This window comes from Carcharhinus amblyrhynchos, chromosome 12 (genome assembly GCF_965287045.1).
Source record: "Carcharhinus amblyrhynchos chromosome 12, sCarAmb.v2.hapA, whole genome shotgun sequence".
Taxonomy (NCBI): Eukaryota; Metazoa; Chordata; class Chondrichthyes; order Carcharhiniformes; family Carcharhinidae; genus Carcharhinus; species Carcharhinus amblyrhynchos.
In genome coordinates this window covers 34346828-34366053 of record NC_137335.1, presented here as the reverse complement: position 1 = coordinate 34366053, position 19226 = coordinate 34346828, and the positions used below count along the sequence as shown (strand labels likewise).

The 19226-nt window shown below is 42.8% G+C and overlaps 1 protein-coding gene across 3 annotated transcripts in view; it reads right to left on the bottom strand.

The window, feature by feature from the left end:
• LOC145350903 (ribosomal protein S6 kinase alpha-2) overlaps positions 1-19226 on the bottom strand; it is a 332432-nt gene that overhangs the window by 14710 nt on the left and 298496 nt on the right. For all 3 annotated transcript variants that reach the window (XM_080200348.1, XM_080200346.1, XM_080200347.1), the window contains exons 16-19: positions 18115-18273; positions 14962-15123; positions 7376-7452; positions 253-370 (exon numbers count right to left, since the gene is read on the bottom strand). In XM_080200348.1, coding sequence (XP_080056474.1) covers positions 253-370; positions 7376-7452; positions 14962-15123; positions 18115-18273 — 516 coding nt within the window. The remainder of the gene's footprint in view (positions 1-252; positions 371-7375; positions 7453-14961; positions 15124-18114; positions 18274-19226) is intronic.

Here is a 19226-nt window from a genome sequence, read left to right as displayed (position 1 = left end):
TAGATCATTAAAAGGATAGTTACACTGTTAATTACTAGTCAACTTCCCGCAGTGAGTATAAAGATAGTTAATATACAGCATCATGAAAACCGCAGACAAATGAAGCCCGAGATGCTGTTTCTGTGAAAGTAACAGCAGATCAATACAAACTGGCCAGCACTGGCATCAATTTTATTTCCAGCAAAGTTTACCCTCCAGTGTGTGGAAAACAGGGCTGTGCTTTGTCTGTTTGCCTGCATTAGTTCCACTCACTTTGGCAGCGTCAGAAATAGTGTCCCAGTTTCCTCCAGTGAGGGCGTATTTCCCACTTCCAATACGTGCCAGGATTTCTTCAGGCGTATCTTCAGGTCCATTTGCAAAAGGTGTAAAGCTAATCAAGAAGAAATAAACAACTTAACTTTAGGATGTCACTGATATTTTTATTTTATTAACTCCAGTAAAAATCTCAAAAAATTGATGCCCATCAGAATGTTCCATTTCCCGATATTACTCTGACTGGTTTCAAAACAGATATTGGCCAGATTTTTCTGGCTGTTCATGCCAGGGGGATCTTCTGGCTTTCTCAGCAATGTGGGGTGGTCAATGGGAAATCTAAATCCATGGAGAAACACAAGCAGTTTGATGACAAGTTCCCGTGCAGTGACATCAATGGATTCAACATTGCAGCTTCGCTAAGGAGCCTCCCACAGCATGTAAGGCCCCACAAATTAAATTGACAAGGTGACAGAGAAGAAAGTTAGCATGAAAGGAGAATGGAGAGCAAGAGTCTGTCTCTAAGAAAGGATGGGGTAGAGTGATGGCAACTCTCACAATCTTACCGGCTTGCCCCATTTACCCCGTTCATTAGCCAGCAGAGCAAGAGTGTAAGATGTTGGGTGGGGTAGAGTGTCTCTATGAAAGAAGAGGGAGTTGGATAGGATACAGTATCTCTATGAAGGGATAGGGATTTGAATGGGGCAGAATGTCTGAATGAAAGGATGGGGATTTGGATGGAATACAGTGTCTCTATGAAAGGATGGGGAGTTGAATGGGGTAGAATGTTTGTACGAAAGGATAGGGATTTGGATAGGATAGATCATCTGTATTGAATAGGATGTAGTGTCTGAATGAAAGGAATGGGGGGATGAACGGGGTACAATATAGTGGGATCTTATCAAAAGAATTCTAAAAAAGTCCTGAACCAGTGTAAAAACAGGAGAAATTTAATACTTTGTACAAGCAAATAATATTGCAAACAAATTGCAATACTCAGTACAACAGGAAGTGAAACCTTCAATTTGCTCTGGAAACTGGTTCATTCAGCAAAGCCAGGAACTAAAACTTACAATGACTTGATAATGATCCTTGAAGAGCATTACTCTGCAAAGCTACTGATCATGGTGGAATGGGCTAGCTCCCTCTGAAGGAATCAAAAGGAAGGTGAAAGCATTGCTCAGCTTGTGGCAACTTTAAAAAAGCGGGCACAACACTGAGAGTCTGGTGAGTCCTTAGAACATACTTTTCAAGATCTTCTCGTCTGTGGTTTCCAACATGAGACTACATAAAGAAGGTTGCTTACTAAACATGCTTTGACTTGAAGGACAGCAGTAGAATTTGCAGTGTCAATGGAACTGGCTGCTAAAGAGGCTTCACAGTTTGGTGCAGGAATAAAGATCTACAAGTTCAAAACAACAACAAGCATGTCATAAGTGTGCCAAAATGAGCCAGTGAGTGAATGCTGGAGCAAGGATAGTTGATGCAAAAATTGAGGTAAAATGGGTTACATTGTCAGCAGCATGGTGGTTAGCACTGCTGCCTCACAGACCTAGGGACCTGGGTTCAATTCTGGTCTTGGGTGATTTCTGTCTGGAGTTTGCATGTTCTTCCCGTGTCTGTGTAGCTTCCTCCTGGTGCTTTGGTTTCCTCCTACAGACCAAATGTGCAGGGTAGGTAACTTGGCCATGTTAAATTGCCCCTTAGTGTCCAAAGATGTGCAGGTTAGGACGATTAGCAGGATAAATATGTGGGTTTATGGGTCTGGGTGAGCCTGAGTAAGATGTTCTGTCAGAGAGTTGGTGCAGATTCAATGGGCACTGTCGGGATCCTATGATTGCAAACCCTTGTTGGGGTAGACCAGCTTATCCTGACAATATTTAGAAGAAGAATCTGGGTAAGTTCAAGAAAAAGAAGAAGCTGCATTCTATTCCAACAGAATGTTTTATCCATACAGGGTGGATCAGATAGATTCTGGGTAATTCTAAAGTTACCCAGATGGAGATGGATATGGTGCTGCTGCATCTTTAATTCCTGAGGCAACATACCAACAAAAGCTGAAGCATCTTCCTTTAAAACCAGCTGGTGTGATTTCAAGGACATACATGGAAGAGATCATTAAAGTTTACCTCATGGTCAATGTGGAGTTGAGTGGACAAACAGCAGAGTTGTCTCTCCATGTGGTTTGTGGTGATTTTCTAGTTCTATTTGGGAGATTATGGTTGGAGAGGATAAAGATTAACTGGAGTGCTGGCAACAGATTGGTCAATGGCAAAACAGACCTACAGCACCTTTTGGATAAATACAAGAGCATTTCAAGAGCGATTTGGCTCAATGAAGGGAGTTCAAATGAAACTCAAGATAAAACCTAATAGTCAACCAAAAAGTCTCAAAGCAACAGCGATGCCGTGTACAATTCATCCCAAGGTCAAAGAAAAACTAATACAACTTATTAACATTGGTGTGTTACAATGAGTGACTGGCCACCCTAAGCTCACCTGTCATGAAACCAGATGGTTCAGTTCATATTTACTGTGGTTTTAAAACTATCCTAAATCCAGTGTTGTCTGCCAATCAATATCAATCCTGCATTGGTAAGAAATATACCACCATTGTCTCCTTCACACCCTTGGGAGTGGCCTAAAATGTCATGGAAACACTTGCATGTAGATTTTGCTGGGCTGTTTGAGGGTTACATGTTCTTAGTCATAATTGATGCACACTAAAAGTAGCCAAAACTATCATGAGTTCTACTATAACTGAACAAACCATTAAAAAGCTTGATGACATTTTTGCAGGATTTGGTAAACCAGAAAGGAATGTTAGTGAAGATGGTTCACAATTTACTTCACAAGAGTTTGAGGATCATCTCCAAATAAATAGTATTCCGCATACAAAATCTGCACTTTATTGTCCATCAACCAGTGAATTAGCTGAAAGATTCACATAATCCTTGAAACATTCTTCAAAAACATCAAGACAGCAAGGTCCATAAAAGTCATGTGAATAGTTTTTGACATCTTACAGTTCACCTGCATTATTATTATAGAAAAAGTTGAGAACGCTATTATTGTTATCTCCAGAAACTTCAACAACAATCTCAAGTTGCAAACGAGATGTGACAACAGAACAAAACTCATTTTAACAAGCAGATTGAGTGTTTGAGTGTAATTATGCCAAGAATGAGTAATGGGTGCCAACCATAGGGTTAGCAAAAACATGCCCTTTTTTTACACTGTTCAAACTTTAGACGAACTAGTTCGGCAATGCCATGCTGACCAATTGTCATCTTGACATAATTTCTCAGAATCATCTCCAGAAGTACCAACTTCTTTACGACCTCATGCTGTGAACTACAAAAGACTCAGCTGAAACAAAAGCAGAAAATGCTAGAAAACCTCAGCAGGTCTAACAACATGCGGCGGGGAGAGAATACAGCCAACATTTTGAGTCTAGATGACTCTTCCTCAGAGACTTAGTTGAGTCAGAGTAACTAACTGATTGTGCCTGAGTTAGTTCACCATGAGACTGATACAGAATTAGTTCCAAGAGAAGTGTCTACTGAAGTTTAAATCATACTTCTATGATTAAGGACAGCCAAATTCCAGAAGGTCATATACAACCAAAGAGGAATAGACATCAAAGAACAAAGAAAATTACAGCACAAAAACAGGCCCTTCGTCCCTCCAAGCCTGCACCGACCATGCTGTCTGACTTAACTAAAACCCTCTATGCTTCTGGGGACCATGTCTCTCTATTCCCATCCCATTCATGTATTTGTCAAGACCTCCCTTAAACGACACTACCGTATCTGGTTTCACTACCTCCCCGGACAAGAGTTCCAGGCACCCACCACTCTCTGTTTAAAAAATCTGCCTTGTACATTTATTTTAAAACTTGCTCCGCATCTTAAACCTATGCTCCCTAGTAATTGACTCTTCAACTCTGGGAAAAGCTTCTGACTATCCATTCTGTCCATGCCTCTCATAATCTGTAGACTTCTATCAGGTCTCCCCTCAACCTCCATCGCTCCAGTGAGAACAAACTAAGTTTCTCCAACCTGTCCTCATAGCTAATGCCCTCTGTGCCAGGCAACATCCTGGTAAATCTTTTCTCTTCCCTCTCCAAAGCCTCCACATCCTTCTGGTAGTGTGGCAACCAGAATTGAACACTATATTCCAAGTGCGGCCTCACTAAGATTCTATATAGCATCAACATGACTTACCAATTTTTAAACCCAATACCCCGGCCAATGAAGGCAAGCATGCCATATGTCTTCTTGACTACCTTCTCCACTTATATTGCCACTTCCAGTACACCCAGATCCCTTTGCCTATCAATACTCCTAAGGATTCTGCCATTTACTGTATACTTCCTATCTGCATTAGACCTTCCAAAATGCATTACCTCACATTTGTCCAGATTAAACTTTATCTGCCGTCTCTCCTCCCAAGTATCCAACTGATTTATATCCTGCTGTATTCTCTGATGGTCCTCATCGCTACCCGCAAATCCACCAACATTTGAGACGTCCGCAACTTAGTAATCAAACCAGTTACATTTTCCTCCAAATCATTTATATATATTACAAACAGCAAAGGTCCCAGCACTGTTCCCTGAGGAACACCACTTGTCACAGCCCTCCATTCAGAAACGCACCCTTCCACTGCTACCCTCTGTCTCCTTTGACCGAGCCAGTTCTGTATCCACCTTGCCAGCTCACCCCTGATCCCATGCGACTTCACCTTCTGTACCAGTCTGCCATGAGGAAACTTGTCAAAGACCTTATTGAAGTCCATGTAGACAACATCCACTGCCCTACCCTCATCAATCATCTTCGTCACTTCCTCAAAAAACTCAATCAAGTTCATGAGACATGACCTCCCCTTCACAAAAGCATGTTGCCTCTCACTAATACATCCACTTATTTCCAAGTGGGAATAAATCCTGAATCAAAGAATCCTCTCCAATAATTTCCCTACCACTGATGTAAGGCTCACCGGCCTGTAATTACCTGGATTATTCTTGCTACCCTTCTTAAGCGAGATGGGGGACAGCGAGCGGGACAGGGTGAGAGCAAGCAGGAGGGGGAGAGCGAGCGGGACAGGGGAAGAGCAAGAGGGACAGAGGGAGAGTGAGCGGGAGGGGGAAGAGCGAGCGGGACGGTGGGGTGGGGGGGGGGGAGCGAGCGGGACGGGGGGGAAGAGCGAGCGGGACGGTGGGGTGGGGGGGGGCGGGGAGCGAGCGGGACGGGGGGGAAGAGCGAGCGGGACGGGATGGGGGAGAGCGAGCAGGACGGGACGGGGGAGAGCGAGCGGGACGGGACGGGGGGTGGAGAGTGAGCGGGACGGTGGGGGAGAGCGAGCAGGACGGGATGGGGGGGAGAGCGATCGGGACGGTGGGGGGAGAGCGAGCGGGACGGGACGGGGAGAGCGAGCGGGACGGGACGGGGAGAGCGAGCGGGACGGGACGGGGAGAGCGAGCGGGACGGGACGGGGAGAGCGAGCGGGACGGGACGGGGAGAGCGAGCGGGACGGGATGGGGAGAGCGAGCGGGACGGGGGGGAAGAGTGAGCGGGACGGGGAGAGCGAGCGGGACGGGACGGGGAGAGCGAGCGGGACGGGGGGAAGAGCGAGCGGGACGGGGAGAGCGAGCGGGACGGGGGGGAGAGTGAGCGGGATGGGGACGGGGAGAGCGAGCAGGACAGGAGAGAGCGAGCGGGATGGGGAGAGGGAAGAGGATTCTGCGCTTCGGATGTTTACAGAAATCTGAAGTGGAATATGCCAAGGGCTTTTACACAGTTTATTTGCAAGCTGTTTAAATGACAGAAACAGCTTCTGGGCATCTGTGCGCTAAAGCTATGTGAAGAGCTCAACACTAAGTTAATCAGTACAGATGATGGGAAGTTACACCAATATGAACAATTTCACTGAATAAACCTGGTACACTCAGCCAATTTTGTGAGTACTCATTATTTACACTTCACTTGGATACATCAATACAATCCAGTGTGGAATATCTGGACGTTTATCAAAGCAGCTTCAGTATTTTCTGGAAACATTCTCTCTTCAGAAGCTATAAATATTTGTGATAATCTAATGCTTTGGTATTTTCAGTTTTTCACGTCACTAATTCTAATTAGAGTTGTAAAGTCTCAGCATCTTTTGTATGTGCAGCTATAGAAGATGCACGTCACTTCAGTAGCTCTGACAAATAAAGTTTGCCAAATACGTGTGAATAATAGTTCTAACCCTTTCAACATTTGTGTCATTTGCAAAAGAAATGCAAGACAAAAAGCCAGTGAGAGTAATTCAGTGGGCACTGGGGTCATACTTATTCATTGATATACTGATTCTGTAAAGAATGCACTTGAATACCCACTAATTGCTTCCGTAAGTCCTCCAAAATTTGTTTGCAAGGCACATGGCCATTAAAGGGATTAACGATCACTGAATATTGACAAGCCCTCTGCTAATGATATTCAGGCTGGGCACTGAGGGCACAGGGCTGTGACCCAGTGCTGCCTGGCATATCTTTGTTTCAACGGCTGTTGTGGGAGACATAAAAACAGTTACAGTACAGAAGGAGGCCATTCAGCCCATCACATCAATGGTGGCTAAAAAAAAATCTTTAATCTTGGTGGTATATTTCTCTTTTTCCATAACTGCAGTAAATTTAACTCAATTGTGATCACTGCAATTAAAATGTTCTCCCAGCTATCTAGATTCATTCCCTCAAACCGAGACTAAAACTGCTTCTTCTCTCATTGCAGTGGCTTCGAATATTTTCTAGAATACACTTATATTGAATTTATCCCAATAAATATTAGGGTAATTGAAGCCTCTTAACTTTCAGCAACTTGTCTACATACATGCTTTTCTATCGCTCTCTGTTTATGGATCTATAGTTTACCCCCAGCATTGAGAGTGCCCCTATTTTGTTCCTCAGTTAGACATATGGTAAGGAGGATGAGCTCTGAAGTTCCACTGTCACAGAACCTCATACTCTGAGGGAGAGGGAGGGGGCAGGGACAGAAAGAAAACTTCTTGCTTCATGTCTGGATTTCTCTCACCTCCTGATAGTCAATTGTACTTTCTGTTGATAAAAACAATTGCTGCCTTACCCTGCCAGCATAGTGTAGAGTAGAATCCCTAAACTCCATATGTCACAGGCTGCATCGTATCCTTGTCTCTTGAGTACCTATTGTAGAAATGTTAAAAAATTATTTATTACTCAGCTTAAGACAATGCAATAGATCATTAATCAAATTTATATTTTAATTGATTCAGTCAAATAGCATTGTAGTCTGTCATGAGACTCTGTTGCCGCTTTTTTCTCCGATTCACCCCCCTTGGCCAATCCACCTAACCGGCACATCTTTGGAGTGCAGTAGGAAACTGGAGCACTCGGAGGAAACCCACGCAGACATGGGGAGAACGTGCAAACTCCACACATGCAGTGGCCTGAAGCTGGAATTGAACCTGGGTCCCTGGTGACGTGAGACAGCAGTGCTAGCCACTGTGCTGTCTATTATAGAGTCATAGTCTGCAGTTCTTCGTTAATTCTTCTAATCCTTGAATGTATCCTCGATAACCACATCCTGGGACCATTTATGATAACATTCCATGGTGACAGCGGTAACCTTACTCAAGGATCCTGGATGAAACAGCTGGTAAAAATCAAAGATAATAAAGCAGTGAGGAAATAACTATGGCAAGGAATCAGAGAGAAAAGCAGCAACAGAATCTTATGACAGAGCCCAAAGGATGAACTGATCTGAGACTGGATTATGGTGGGTGTGCTTGATGAAGCTTTATCTGTTTTTTTTGCAGTCCAGAGGAGAGATAACTTTATTCGAGGCAGTTCAATTAGTCAGACAGGCTGAACTATAGAAACAGCACCAAGTTTGAATCTGTGTGATAGAAATCCTTTGTGGAGTCAGAGTGCTGATTCAATCCAGTTTGTCAGCTATAGAGATACCAGCACATCCATTAAAAAGCCCAACCGGAATAAAGAGCAGTCACTGCCATTGTCCAGTATTCCCATTGTGGCTCGTAAACCCCATCAGCACAAAGACAACCCCAACATAAATGTAGCATCTCAATACTGCAGGAAACAGGGCAATAGTGCAATTCAGACCTCCTGTTCCAACATTTAAAGGGAGACCAATCAGATCAAACAGTATTCAGAAATAAAGAAACAGTAACATGGTGAGTGGTATTCCAAGTAATTCTGTTACAGCTGAATGTTCTATGTAAACAATGGCTGACATTATCTTTTTTTACTCCACAAGGGATACCTACTTGTATACACATTAGTGTTGAACTATAAAGATCTTTTATTTAAGGGAACAGGAATGTTGTGATAGTATATTGGTTTGTATATTAAGATAATATGTTGGATAAAACCAAATGATTATATTTATGTAAATATGCATTGTCATCAAAGGAAGAGATGTTCATCATATGTCGTAGTCAGTCTTAAACAATCAGTAACGCACATAAGCAGAAACAAGAAAAGGGGTGGCACGATGGCACAGTGGTTAGCACTGCTGCTTCACTGCACCAGGGACCCAGGTTCAATTCCCAGCTTGGGTCACTGTCTGTGTGGAGTTTGCACATTCTCCTCGTGTCTGTGTGGGTTCCCTCCGGGTGCTCCGGTTTACTCCCACAGTCCAAAGATGCGCCGGTTAGGTGGATTGTCCATGCTAAATTGCCCGTTAGTGTCAGGGGGACTAGCTAGGGTAAATGCATGGGGTTGTTGGGATAGGGTCTGGATGGGATTGTGATCGGTAGTTGACTTGATGGGCTGAACGGCCTCCTTCTGCACTATAGGATTCTATGAATTGAAGCTCTTTGTGCAATCTCTATGCCAGCCTTTCGACTGATTTCGACTACATTAGTTTAAAGCCCCAGATAATACTACAGCACTGAGCTTGCTCATATGGGAAATGCAACACTGACCCTGTGCTAACTTCATATGTTTGAGATAACTGAAAATATTCTAACAGTGTATTTGTAAATGGCTGCTACTCAGGTCTACACCCCAGTTAGTCATTCGTCTTCCCTGTATCCCTGGTGCTAAAGTTTGCTCTTCCTACCCACTATTTAAATCAATGACAACAAAACCTGCAGGTGATGTAATAACAAGATAGTCTTCTTATCTGAACACAATGCCATGACCTTCTCGAATGCACTTTCTCAATCCTCTGAAAGGCAGATGAAGTAACACAATTTTAAATGTTAGATATAAATTGTTAAACAGCTTTATTCCACAATCAACAAAATAAGAAAATATGCTACTCTGACCCTTCTAAGTGACTTAAAATCTGTACTTTCCTGGAATAGTTCTTTTTGTTTGAAAACTGACTGTAGGTTGAGTGGTCACATGATGACGTAGCTCCAGAAAGATCACATGTCGGGGGCATGGGTGTTACCCCCCAGGAGTGTAGGCAGAGTACAAGCATGAAGTAGTTGTTAAGCTATTGAATAAACTATCCTTTGTTACAAGTCACTATTATTAGTGATTCAGGAACCCAACACATTTACATGGTGTTGGGAGTTGGCTTTACGGCTTAAGAACTTCGCCACATCGACCCATTCGTCTTTGATAGCTGGGGAAAGTTCAAAAAGTAACATATTTCCTGCAGCACTGCATTGTCCAACAAGTCAAAAACGGTACAAGTGTACATCTTATGAAACTTAGTGGGCCCAGACTCAATTAAGAAATTTGGGTTGCTTGCTTTCCAGATAAAGGAGGAAACAGAAGTTTGAGAGTATCTGTCTTCCAGTACAAAATACAATCCTCGACAGATATGCAATGAAGTTCAACAGAACAAAGAGCAGATTAATCAAGACAATCTTACAGGGCCATCCTGAAAATATTGACAAAGAAATGCACATTTGGAACTCTGACTGATGAGATAATCAGGATCAAATAGTTTGTTGAATTCACACCAACCTAGTCCTCAAGCAACTGAGGCGAGAAGAAGATCTAATGTTACCAGCAGCCATAGGTATCTGCATGTTAAACAAACAATCAGGAAAATAAGTAGAGATTTAAGGTGGGAAACCAAATTATTCACACTATAGGGCCTGCCCTGCTCCAACTGCAGTGGTAAAAGATACTGCACATGGAGAAAATTAAATCATTTTGCTACTTTCTGAAGATTGAAACCACAGGAGCACACACACACACACACGCACCACTTTCACCTCCCCACCTCCCCCCCCCACACCGCCCAACCTCTGCTATCAGTGACATGGAAGCTGGTCAATCCTCGAGGGATAGGAGTATCAGCAAGCTGAATGAATTGAAGCTTAGCCAATTTCACAGTATTGATGTTGGACAACATCACTCTACTGTGAGAATGTTAACGCTATCACAGAAAATGGTGAAATTTTCACCATTCTCAACATGATTTGCAGCAATGCAAGGGTGAAGGTAAAGTTTGACAGTGGTGCAAAGTATTATCTGGCTAATTGACCTTCTGGCTAAGATCAAGTGTCAGATCAAGCCCAAGATGGGATGCAATGCCTTATGGTGTCAGTTTGGTTCCTATTTGTGTCTCTTGTGGGGACCATGAATTGGATTCAATTGGAATTTGATTTTTGGAGTAAGATAGGAGATGCATTTGGATTTTGAGCATTGACTTTGTATCTTTAAGAATGGATTAAAAAAATGTTTAAAAAAGTATTGTCCAGCTGCATGTTATGGGAACTAGGCCCATATGCAGTATTACACCCCAGCACCCAGGTAAACCTCTTAATTTACGGTGGATAATCATCTGCACTGAAGGTTTGGCTGCTGTGCACTGCACACAGAGCAGGTTCAAGTTTCATATAACTGACCAGAACGTAAGGCCACTATTAGATCTCAGAACAGCATTACATTGGGTTCATTCAACTTAGTCTAGAAGTGCATATTCTACAACACCAAGCCCCAGAGAAAAAGCATACAAAGACCTCTTCAACTGTGACGTCACTGGTATATCACATGAGATGGGATAGTTTGGTACCACCAACAGTCTGTGCTGCAAGAATAGTACCAGTAGCCATAAAGCAGAAAGTAGTTAATGAGCTGCATTGGATGATGACACTGGGTGTTATTCTCCTATAGATGAGATCACAGAATAGGTTTCAGCAATGGTGGCCACAGTAAAGAAAGATGGCACAGTCAAGATGGGTATTGGCTCAGTATATTTGAATAAAGCACTGCTCAGACCTTGTCACCCACGAAGACAGTGGAACAAGTGACTGCAAACATGCCAAACGTCAAAGTTTTCAGCATTTTTGATGCAAAACATGTGTTCTGGCAGATTCCATTAGATGAAGAAACCTCAAAACTAACTATACTCATGTCACTGGTAGGCAGATATCATTTTTTCCTATGTCCTAGAATCATAGAATTACTACAGTGCAGAAGGAGGCCATTTAGCCCATCAAACCTGCACTGACAACAGTCCCACCCAAGCCGTATCCTGGTAACTCCACACAATACCTCGCTAATCCCCCTGACACAAAGGGCCAATTTAACATGAACAATTAACCTAACCTGAACATCTTTGGAGTGCAGGAGGAAACCAGAGCACGTGGAAGAAACCCATGAAGACATGAGGAGAATGTGCAAACTCCACATAGACAATCACCCAAAGCCAGAATTTAATCTGGATTCTTGGCGCTGTGAGACAGCAATGCTAACCACTGTGTTACTGCGCCTCCCTATGTGATCTCCATAGGCACAGTGTCTTCCAGTAGTGAATGCAACAACTCTATACAGGCCAACCTTGTGAAATCATTGTTATGACATCCTGGGGTTGTACTATACTAGAACACGTAGGACATCTTTGTCTCATCCTTGACAGAACCAGGACTGTACAACTGAAGCTCAACCCTGCAAATTGCAGATTCACAGGCAACCAGATTCTTTATATGGTTTTTTACTCACAGCCAATGGTGTAAAGCCCAATCCAAGCAAGACATTGTCTACACAACAGATGGCCATTCCTGTAGACAAGCACACTTTACAGCCTTTTTTTGGTATGACAAATTATCTTTCTAAATTCATCCCATGTTGGATCACCTGTCCTCTTCGTCACCTTCTCCACCAAGATGTTGAATGGTGTTGGCAAGAGCAGCATACAGTAGCTTTCAACAGACTCAGGCAATCAGATTCCCACTGGTGCTACAACACTTTGACATTCGAGCACCTGTACAGATATCAGCACACACATTCCTGCAGGGACTCAGCAGTCTCTGCTTCCAGAATGGCAGACAAATATCCTTCACTTCTAGGGCCCCAACGGACATAGAGACTCATTATGCAGAAATCGAAAAGAAACTTCTTGCTTTAGTTGCCTGTCAGAAATATCATGGCCCCCATATATGGCCGTCCCGCAACTGCTGGAAAAGATCATCAGCCATTCACAACTATCTTAAAGAAACCTCTGCACACATAATGCTACAGCTGTTTATTACAATCTCAGTATCATCGACAAACATGGTAAGGAACTGCACTTGGTTAGTGCCCTCTCCAGATCGTTCTTTCCCACCACACACCAGAGAGATCATGAGGAAGACATTGACATTATGGTAATAGAGGTGCTGAACTCAAAGATGCCTTACAGACGGACATCACATGCAGGCAATTGCACATCATCACGAGGGGCTGGCCAAAGTCCTCAAGGGAGCTTCCCCACAAGCTCCCTCTGCACATTTTTCACCATCAGAGATGAACTGAGACTGCAGGATGGATTGATACTGCGATTCATCAGCCCCACTGCTCTTCAGGAATACTACAGAAAACAACTGCAACAGAGGCACCTCAAGTTGCAAGTATCTAGATACAGGACTAAAGGATCACTGTACTGGCCTTCCATGTACGCAGACATGGAAAAGGAAATCTCCAAATGTGCGCCATCAAATGAACTCAAACCACATCAAACGAAAGAACTGCTGTATTTACACGAGGTCTTGGACCTCTCTTGGTTGTTCACGGCAGCTAGCATCTTCAAATGGAATGGTAAATAATGGTTAGTGTTTGAATCATAGAATACCTACAGTACAGAAGAGGCCATTCGACCCATCAAATCCACACGAACTCTCTGACAGAGCATCTTACCCAGGTTCTCTGCCCACCTTATCCTTATAACCCCACACATTTCCCATGGCTAATCCATCTAACCTGTACATCCTGGGATACTAAAGGACAACTTAGCATGGCCAATTCACCTAACCTGCACATCTTTGTTGATTCATATGCCAGGTGGTTTGAACTTGACAATGTGCCAAGAGACACTTTGCCACACAGAGCATCTCATAGAGGCTCACAGAAACAATGTTCACCAATTCGTCTCCACTGACTTTTGTAATTTTGCATACACATGTGACTTTGAGCACATTATGAACAGCCTCCTACATCCACAATGGAATAGATGGTACACTCAGCTAAGCATCTTCTTCAGAAATGTGCCTGAGATCACACAGAGTACTATGCTGCACTCCTTAGCCTGAGGGATCTGCCAAGACAGGGCCCGTCCTGGCCCGCACAATGACTATTTTCAGGTGAATCAAGACCATGATTCCTAATACTAAGGCTCTGCTGCAGGCCATACTGGAAATCAACATCAAGGATGCCCTCATGAAATGCAGACTGACAACCAAAACGCACTATGATCAAGATACCCACAGACCTGGTTCTCTAACACCTGGTCAAACCATCAGGATTCAGACTGTAAATGGCCATGACCAGATGGTGGTGATACACAACCTGAACCACAGCCAAACAGTTATATGGTAGCCTCAGGCAGTGCCCACTATGTGCGCAACTGCCGGCACCTCCTACAGATGTCCAAAGCAGCACCAACAGATATCACAGCATTTCAGTCATCCAGCCCCATACATCAGTGGACATATAGGTTCCTCCACAGGCCAATGCAGTGACTCCTTCACCCAACAAACACACTGATGGAATGCTCCAGATCATCCACACTGAGGAGACCGACCCTCTGTCTAATCCTAGTGTCCAGCTTTGTTTGATGTGAATGACCAATGGAAACAACTAAATGAAAAGAAAAATTGTTTCTTGTTCCAGATCATCATAGATCAATGCTTCAGTGACTTCTCATTAGTTCTTGGATAAACTTATCGATACTCCCATCTCTTTGTGCTATTGCTCCAACGGGTGAATGAAAACAGATTTTAAACCATTAGCACTGAAGTAACAGGTCAATAGCGCTCCAGCCCAAATACATTTCATTGAAAATGTTTGAAAGTCCCCAAATACAATGACTCAAAATAGATTGGCAACTCTAGCCTTTAACATATTTGAAAGGTAATTATTTTTGTTTTTCATTCCTGCACATTATACCTATTCTTGTAAGTGTAGAAATGATGTAAACTAGACCCATTACCTTGAGTGCCTACCTAACTGTACAAGGAGCTAACTCCCACAGAGTAATGAGTAATGTATTCCAGGAAAAAAATCATCGGTAAGTACACTTTGTAAAAGACCTCTATCTGACAAAAACACTATTATTCCAGTGATCAATGCACTTCAACGCATCAACTCTTATCTAAATAGGATAGAAGAAGAATATGTTTGAAAAAGCAACAAACTGTACAAAATAGAATTCAAAACAGTTTACAGCGTTGATGAGTTCTCGTTAATCTCTTCAGACAAATAACATGTGGAATTGTGAATTTCCCTTACCTCAGGTGCTACAAAGTTGGCGGTGTAACATGGAGTCATCAGTAGGCCATTCTCAGCCCGCAGCTGCTTGGCAAAACCAAAGTCACATATCCGAATGGATTCTGGATTTCCTGACTCATCCACATACAAAATGTTACTTGGCTTCAGATCTCGATGAACAACCTACCAGGAATGAGAAAGCGGCACTGAATCACCAGCTATATAAATCACAACTGATCAATGTTCAGGCCGGTGAGTTTTCTGCCTGTGACACTTGTTCCTAACTGGGAGTGATGGATTCCACAATCACCCCTGATATGCAGTGATGGGCAGAGTCGGCAGTCAGTAATTTCCACCTATGCTGTCTGAGCAGTAATCTATCAGAGCAGATCATCATCCTCATACTGAAACCATCCAGGCGGTGAAAGTGAAAATTACTCTCAACATGCTATCTTCAAGCTCCTTCAAGATAAATGACTTTATGACATCTTTTTAAAATAGCACACAGGGGAGTTTCAGACCAAAGAATGAACCAGAAAATAGCACACAAGAATTTCAACTTCAAATGAAATTCTAGCCACATTGTTACTGATGTCCTTATCAGGGTAAAGGACGTCAGTCCCAGTCAATGAATCACTTCCCATTTTCAGCAGTCAGTATCAGCACCAGGCAGGGCCAAATCAAATGTGGCATCAGCAAATATGGAACAGGGGAGATGCAGTGTGAATGATATATAGAATGACTCCCCATCTGGACTATTTCAAAAATGACAGTGAATTGAGACTGCTACACCACTGTGGCATTTTCACTGTTTACATTGAGCATCTTCCTGACTTCATTCTGCTGGACTAGGGTTGAAATTGCCTATATTCATTTCAAAAGAAGCTGGAAAGCTCTGAACATATGCAAGAGACACCAAATTACCAGGGGAAAGAAAAACTTATTTTTATATAGAACCTTTCACAAATTCTAGACATCTCAAAGTTCTTTACAGTATCGTGTAGTCGCTGTTGTAATGCAAGAAACTCAGCAGCCAACTAACACCTCTTACTGTGCTGAATTATCCTTTAACTCAATGGTACAATACAGAGAAAAGCTGGGGAGCTTTCCCAATGTAATGGCCAATGGTTAGCCCTCAACCAATATCACAGAAACAGACTATCATGTGATTTACATCCTTGCTGCTGTGGGCCCTGATGACATAAACTGGCTACACTATTACACTGATCACATTGGAACTGTACTGCCTTGGCTGTAAAGCACTTGACAACATTTTGAGATCATGAAAGGCACTATGACAATGTAAGATTTACTTTCTTTCTTAGATTTCCAGAACAATAGATGGAAAAGAAATTGACCTTTGGGATAAGACACAGAATGGGTTTCTGAAAAGTGATGGTAGTGATTTAAATTCCCAGATATCATATCAGAAACTCCTTATGGCACTTTTCTTTAGTTGCAGGCAAGCATCTCCTTAAAATTTCAAATGTCCATATGCCCCTCCACCATAAACTAATGTTTCTCAGCATCCTTTAACCACTGCGCTGTGTTCTTATTGGGTATTTATTCTACCTTCACAATCGTGTGCTTTTGAATAGTTAGTCCTGGATGTTAACATCTTCATGAGTTGTGCTGTATGTTCCACACTATGAGTGGTTTTCTTTAGGACTGAAGACATACTGGGTAATCGGGTTTGGATGTAATGTAGGAGCTGCTTAATTTCTCCATATCCTGTAGTTCCCAAACACAAATTACTCCCTGAACACAAATATTACTTTCAATTAGTGCTCACCCTTCATCTTCTGTACCCACCAGGCTCATTATGTCCTCTCCACAATTACAGCTCAGGCCTTGAATAGGCTTTCATTCACTTTGCCGGGTTTCATTCATTTCGTACGATCACAGTTTCTGACAGAGTGTAGCGTTTATGACACTGATCTTCCTAAGACAGAACTGGATTTCTGTCCCCTAAATGTAGCCCTGGAGTTAATGGAAATGCTCTCAAGGGCTAGATAATAATCTCTGCCTGCTATAGCAGCAAGCCAAATATTGCCATTTAAATGAGGTGGGCCAGACAATGCTCATTCTTCTATCTTTACAAATTGTTTTTAATAATTGATTGCGTACAATTTATTTAGCGATCTTTTGGGCTTTCTGGAAACTGGTGCTCAGTCTTTCAAATGTGCAGTAGCAGCAGATTTTCCTGTCTTACTCCCAAGGACAGGGGCCTGGATTGGGGATGTAATCTGCTCAGAAAAATGTGGCTGTTCCAAGGAAAGAGCAGTGTTTAAACACAGAGCTTCCCAGAAAATGTACATCTTGCTCACATTTATTTATTTGGGCACGCGTACAGAGTAACTGTGTAACTCGATACTTTTGTTATACACTGCTGAAATTGAAACCTGGAAGATAAACAATTAGGATATAATGCTGAAAAGAAAAGTCATGTCGAACTTTTCAACTTACACTCATCAGGACATTTTGCAAGAATAGGTACAGGCCACGACTTAATGGCTCCACTGACTGCAGGTGCAAATCCTGTAATGGTGGCTAGATCTGTGAGAGGCCAAAAAACCGCGCTGACAAGATCTCAAAATGAAACCTTTGTGCTCCTCAGTGACGATGTGGCATGAATTAACATTACACTAACAGGCTTAACACTGCTAATTCCACCCTCATTCTAACTACCTACCTTGCTGAGATGACCATGCCGAGGGCACACAGGTAATTATAGACCCTGGGATTGAGATACATACCCAAGCATTGTCCCCTGGCATTGTGATAGTGCTCCCTGACACTGTGGGAGTTTTAATCTGGGGATTCCCTCATCCTTGTGGGGTGGGCTGCCCTTCTGCATGGGGGTTTTCCTTCATCCGAGAGGTTGGTGGAGGGGTTGCCCTTCGGCCTTTATTAAAGGCACCTGACTTAGGATTCCTGGTGCTGCTGGCTTCATTGGCCATGCCCCTTCAGCTGACTGTGTGAATCTCACCTTCCCTTTGAAATTTTGTAGACTGTTGTTCAATACAGTCTGCGAGCTTCACACTGGTTTTCTCACCTCAGCATTTTTGGGAAGATTTCAGCCATAGAATCCTGATGATTGAAAGACGAAAAGCTTTGACATGTCACTTTTATCAATACTCAGCAATACCCAAGTTCTGTGCAATTTGAACATACCCCCTGTGAGTGTAGGTATTCCACAGTCTTTGTGATTGTATAAAGTACTGCACTGGCCTCTCGCTCTGAGAAACACTTCTGCCGTAAAATCCGATCAAGCAGTTCTCCTCCTCTCATTAGTTCCATGACAATGTACAAATATTTCCCATCATCGTATACCTGAATAATATATAAAAAAACAAACTCAAGGTCAGGCAAGAGATATTTGTTTTAGAGAACCACACAATGCAGCAAAGATTCACAGGTCAAATGGCATAGTTCAGAACCTCAAGCTCATACTCCTTGCACTCAGGCATTTTTAATTTATGGTGTTTTCTGGAATTATTTTAGGAGAACACTTGGAATACTGTGTACAGTTCTGGCCATCCTATTATAGAAAGGATATTATTAAACTAGGAAGAGCGCAAAAAAGATTTACTAGGATGCTACCGGGACATGATAGTTGAGTTATAAGCAGAGGCTGGATAGACTGGGACTTTTTCCTCTGGAGCATAGAAACTGAGGGGCGATCTTAGTGAGGTCTATAAAATAATGAGGGGCACAGATCAGCTAGATAGTCAATATCTTTTCTCAAAGGTAGGGGAGAATAAAACTAGACAGCATAGATTTAAGGTGAGAGGGGAGAGATACAAAAGGGTCCAAGTGAGGCAACTGTTTCACACAGAGGGTTGTGAACATCTGGAACAAGCTGCCAGAGGTAGTAGTAGAGGCAGGTACAATTTTGTTTTTTAAAAAGCATTTAGACAGTTACATGGGTAAGTTGGGTGTACAGGGATATGGGCCAAATGCGGGCAATCAGGACTAGCTTATGGGTTTAAAATAAAAGGGCAGCATGGTCATGTTGGGCCAAAGGGCCTGTTTCCATGCTGTAAACCTCTATAAGTCTATGAGAACAGAAAATGGTATTGATGTAATAATATCATGTGCCCATCACTGTGTCAGATATATTGCTATTATAATTTCAATATGAATTCTGCTGAACTTAATGGTAGAATTGTACCAGCACATCCATCTGAGGGTCATATGATCCCGCCCGAGACCAATGGAGAATGCCGTTTTCCAAGCCTCACCCGCTCCCGGAATCGGGGCGGGCGTGCTGGTAAAATTTCGGC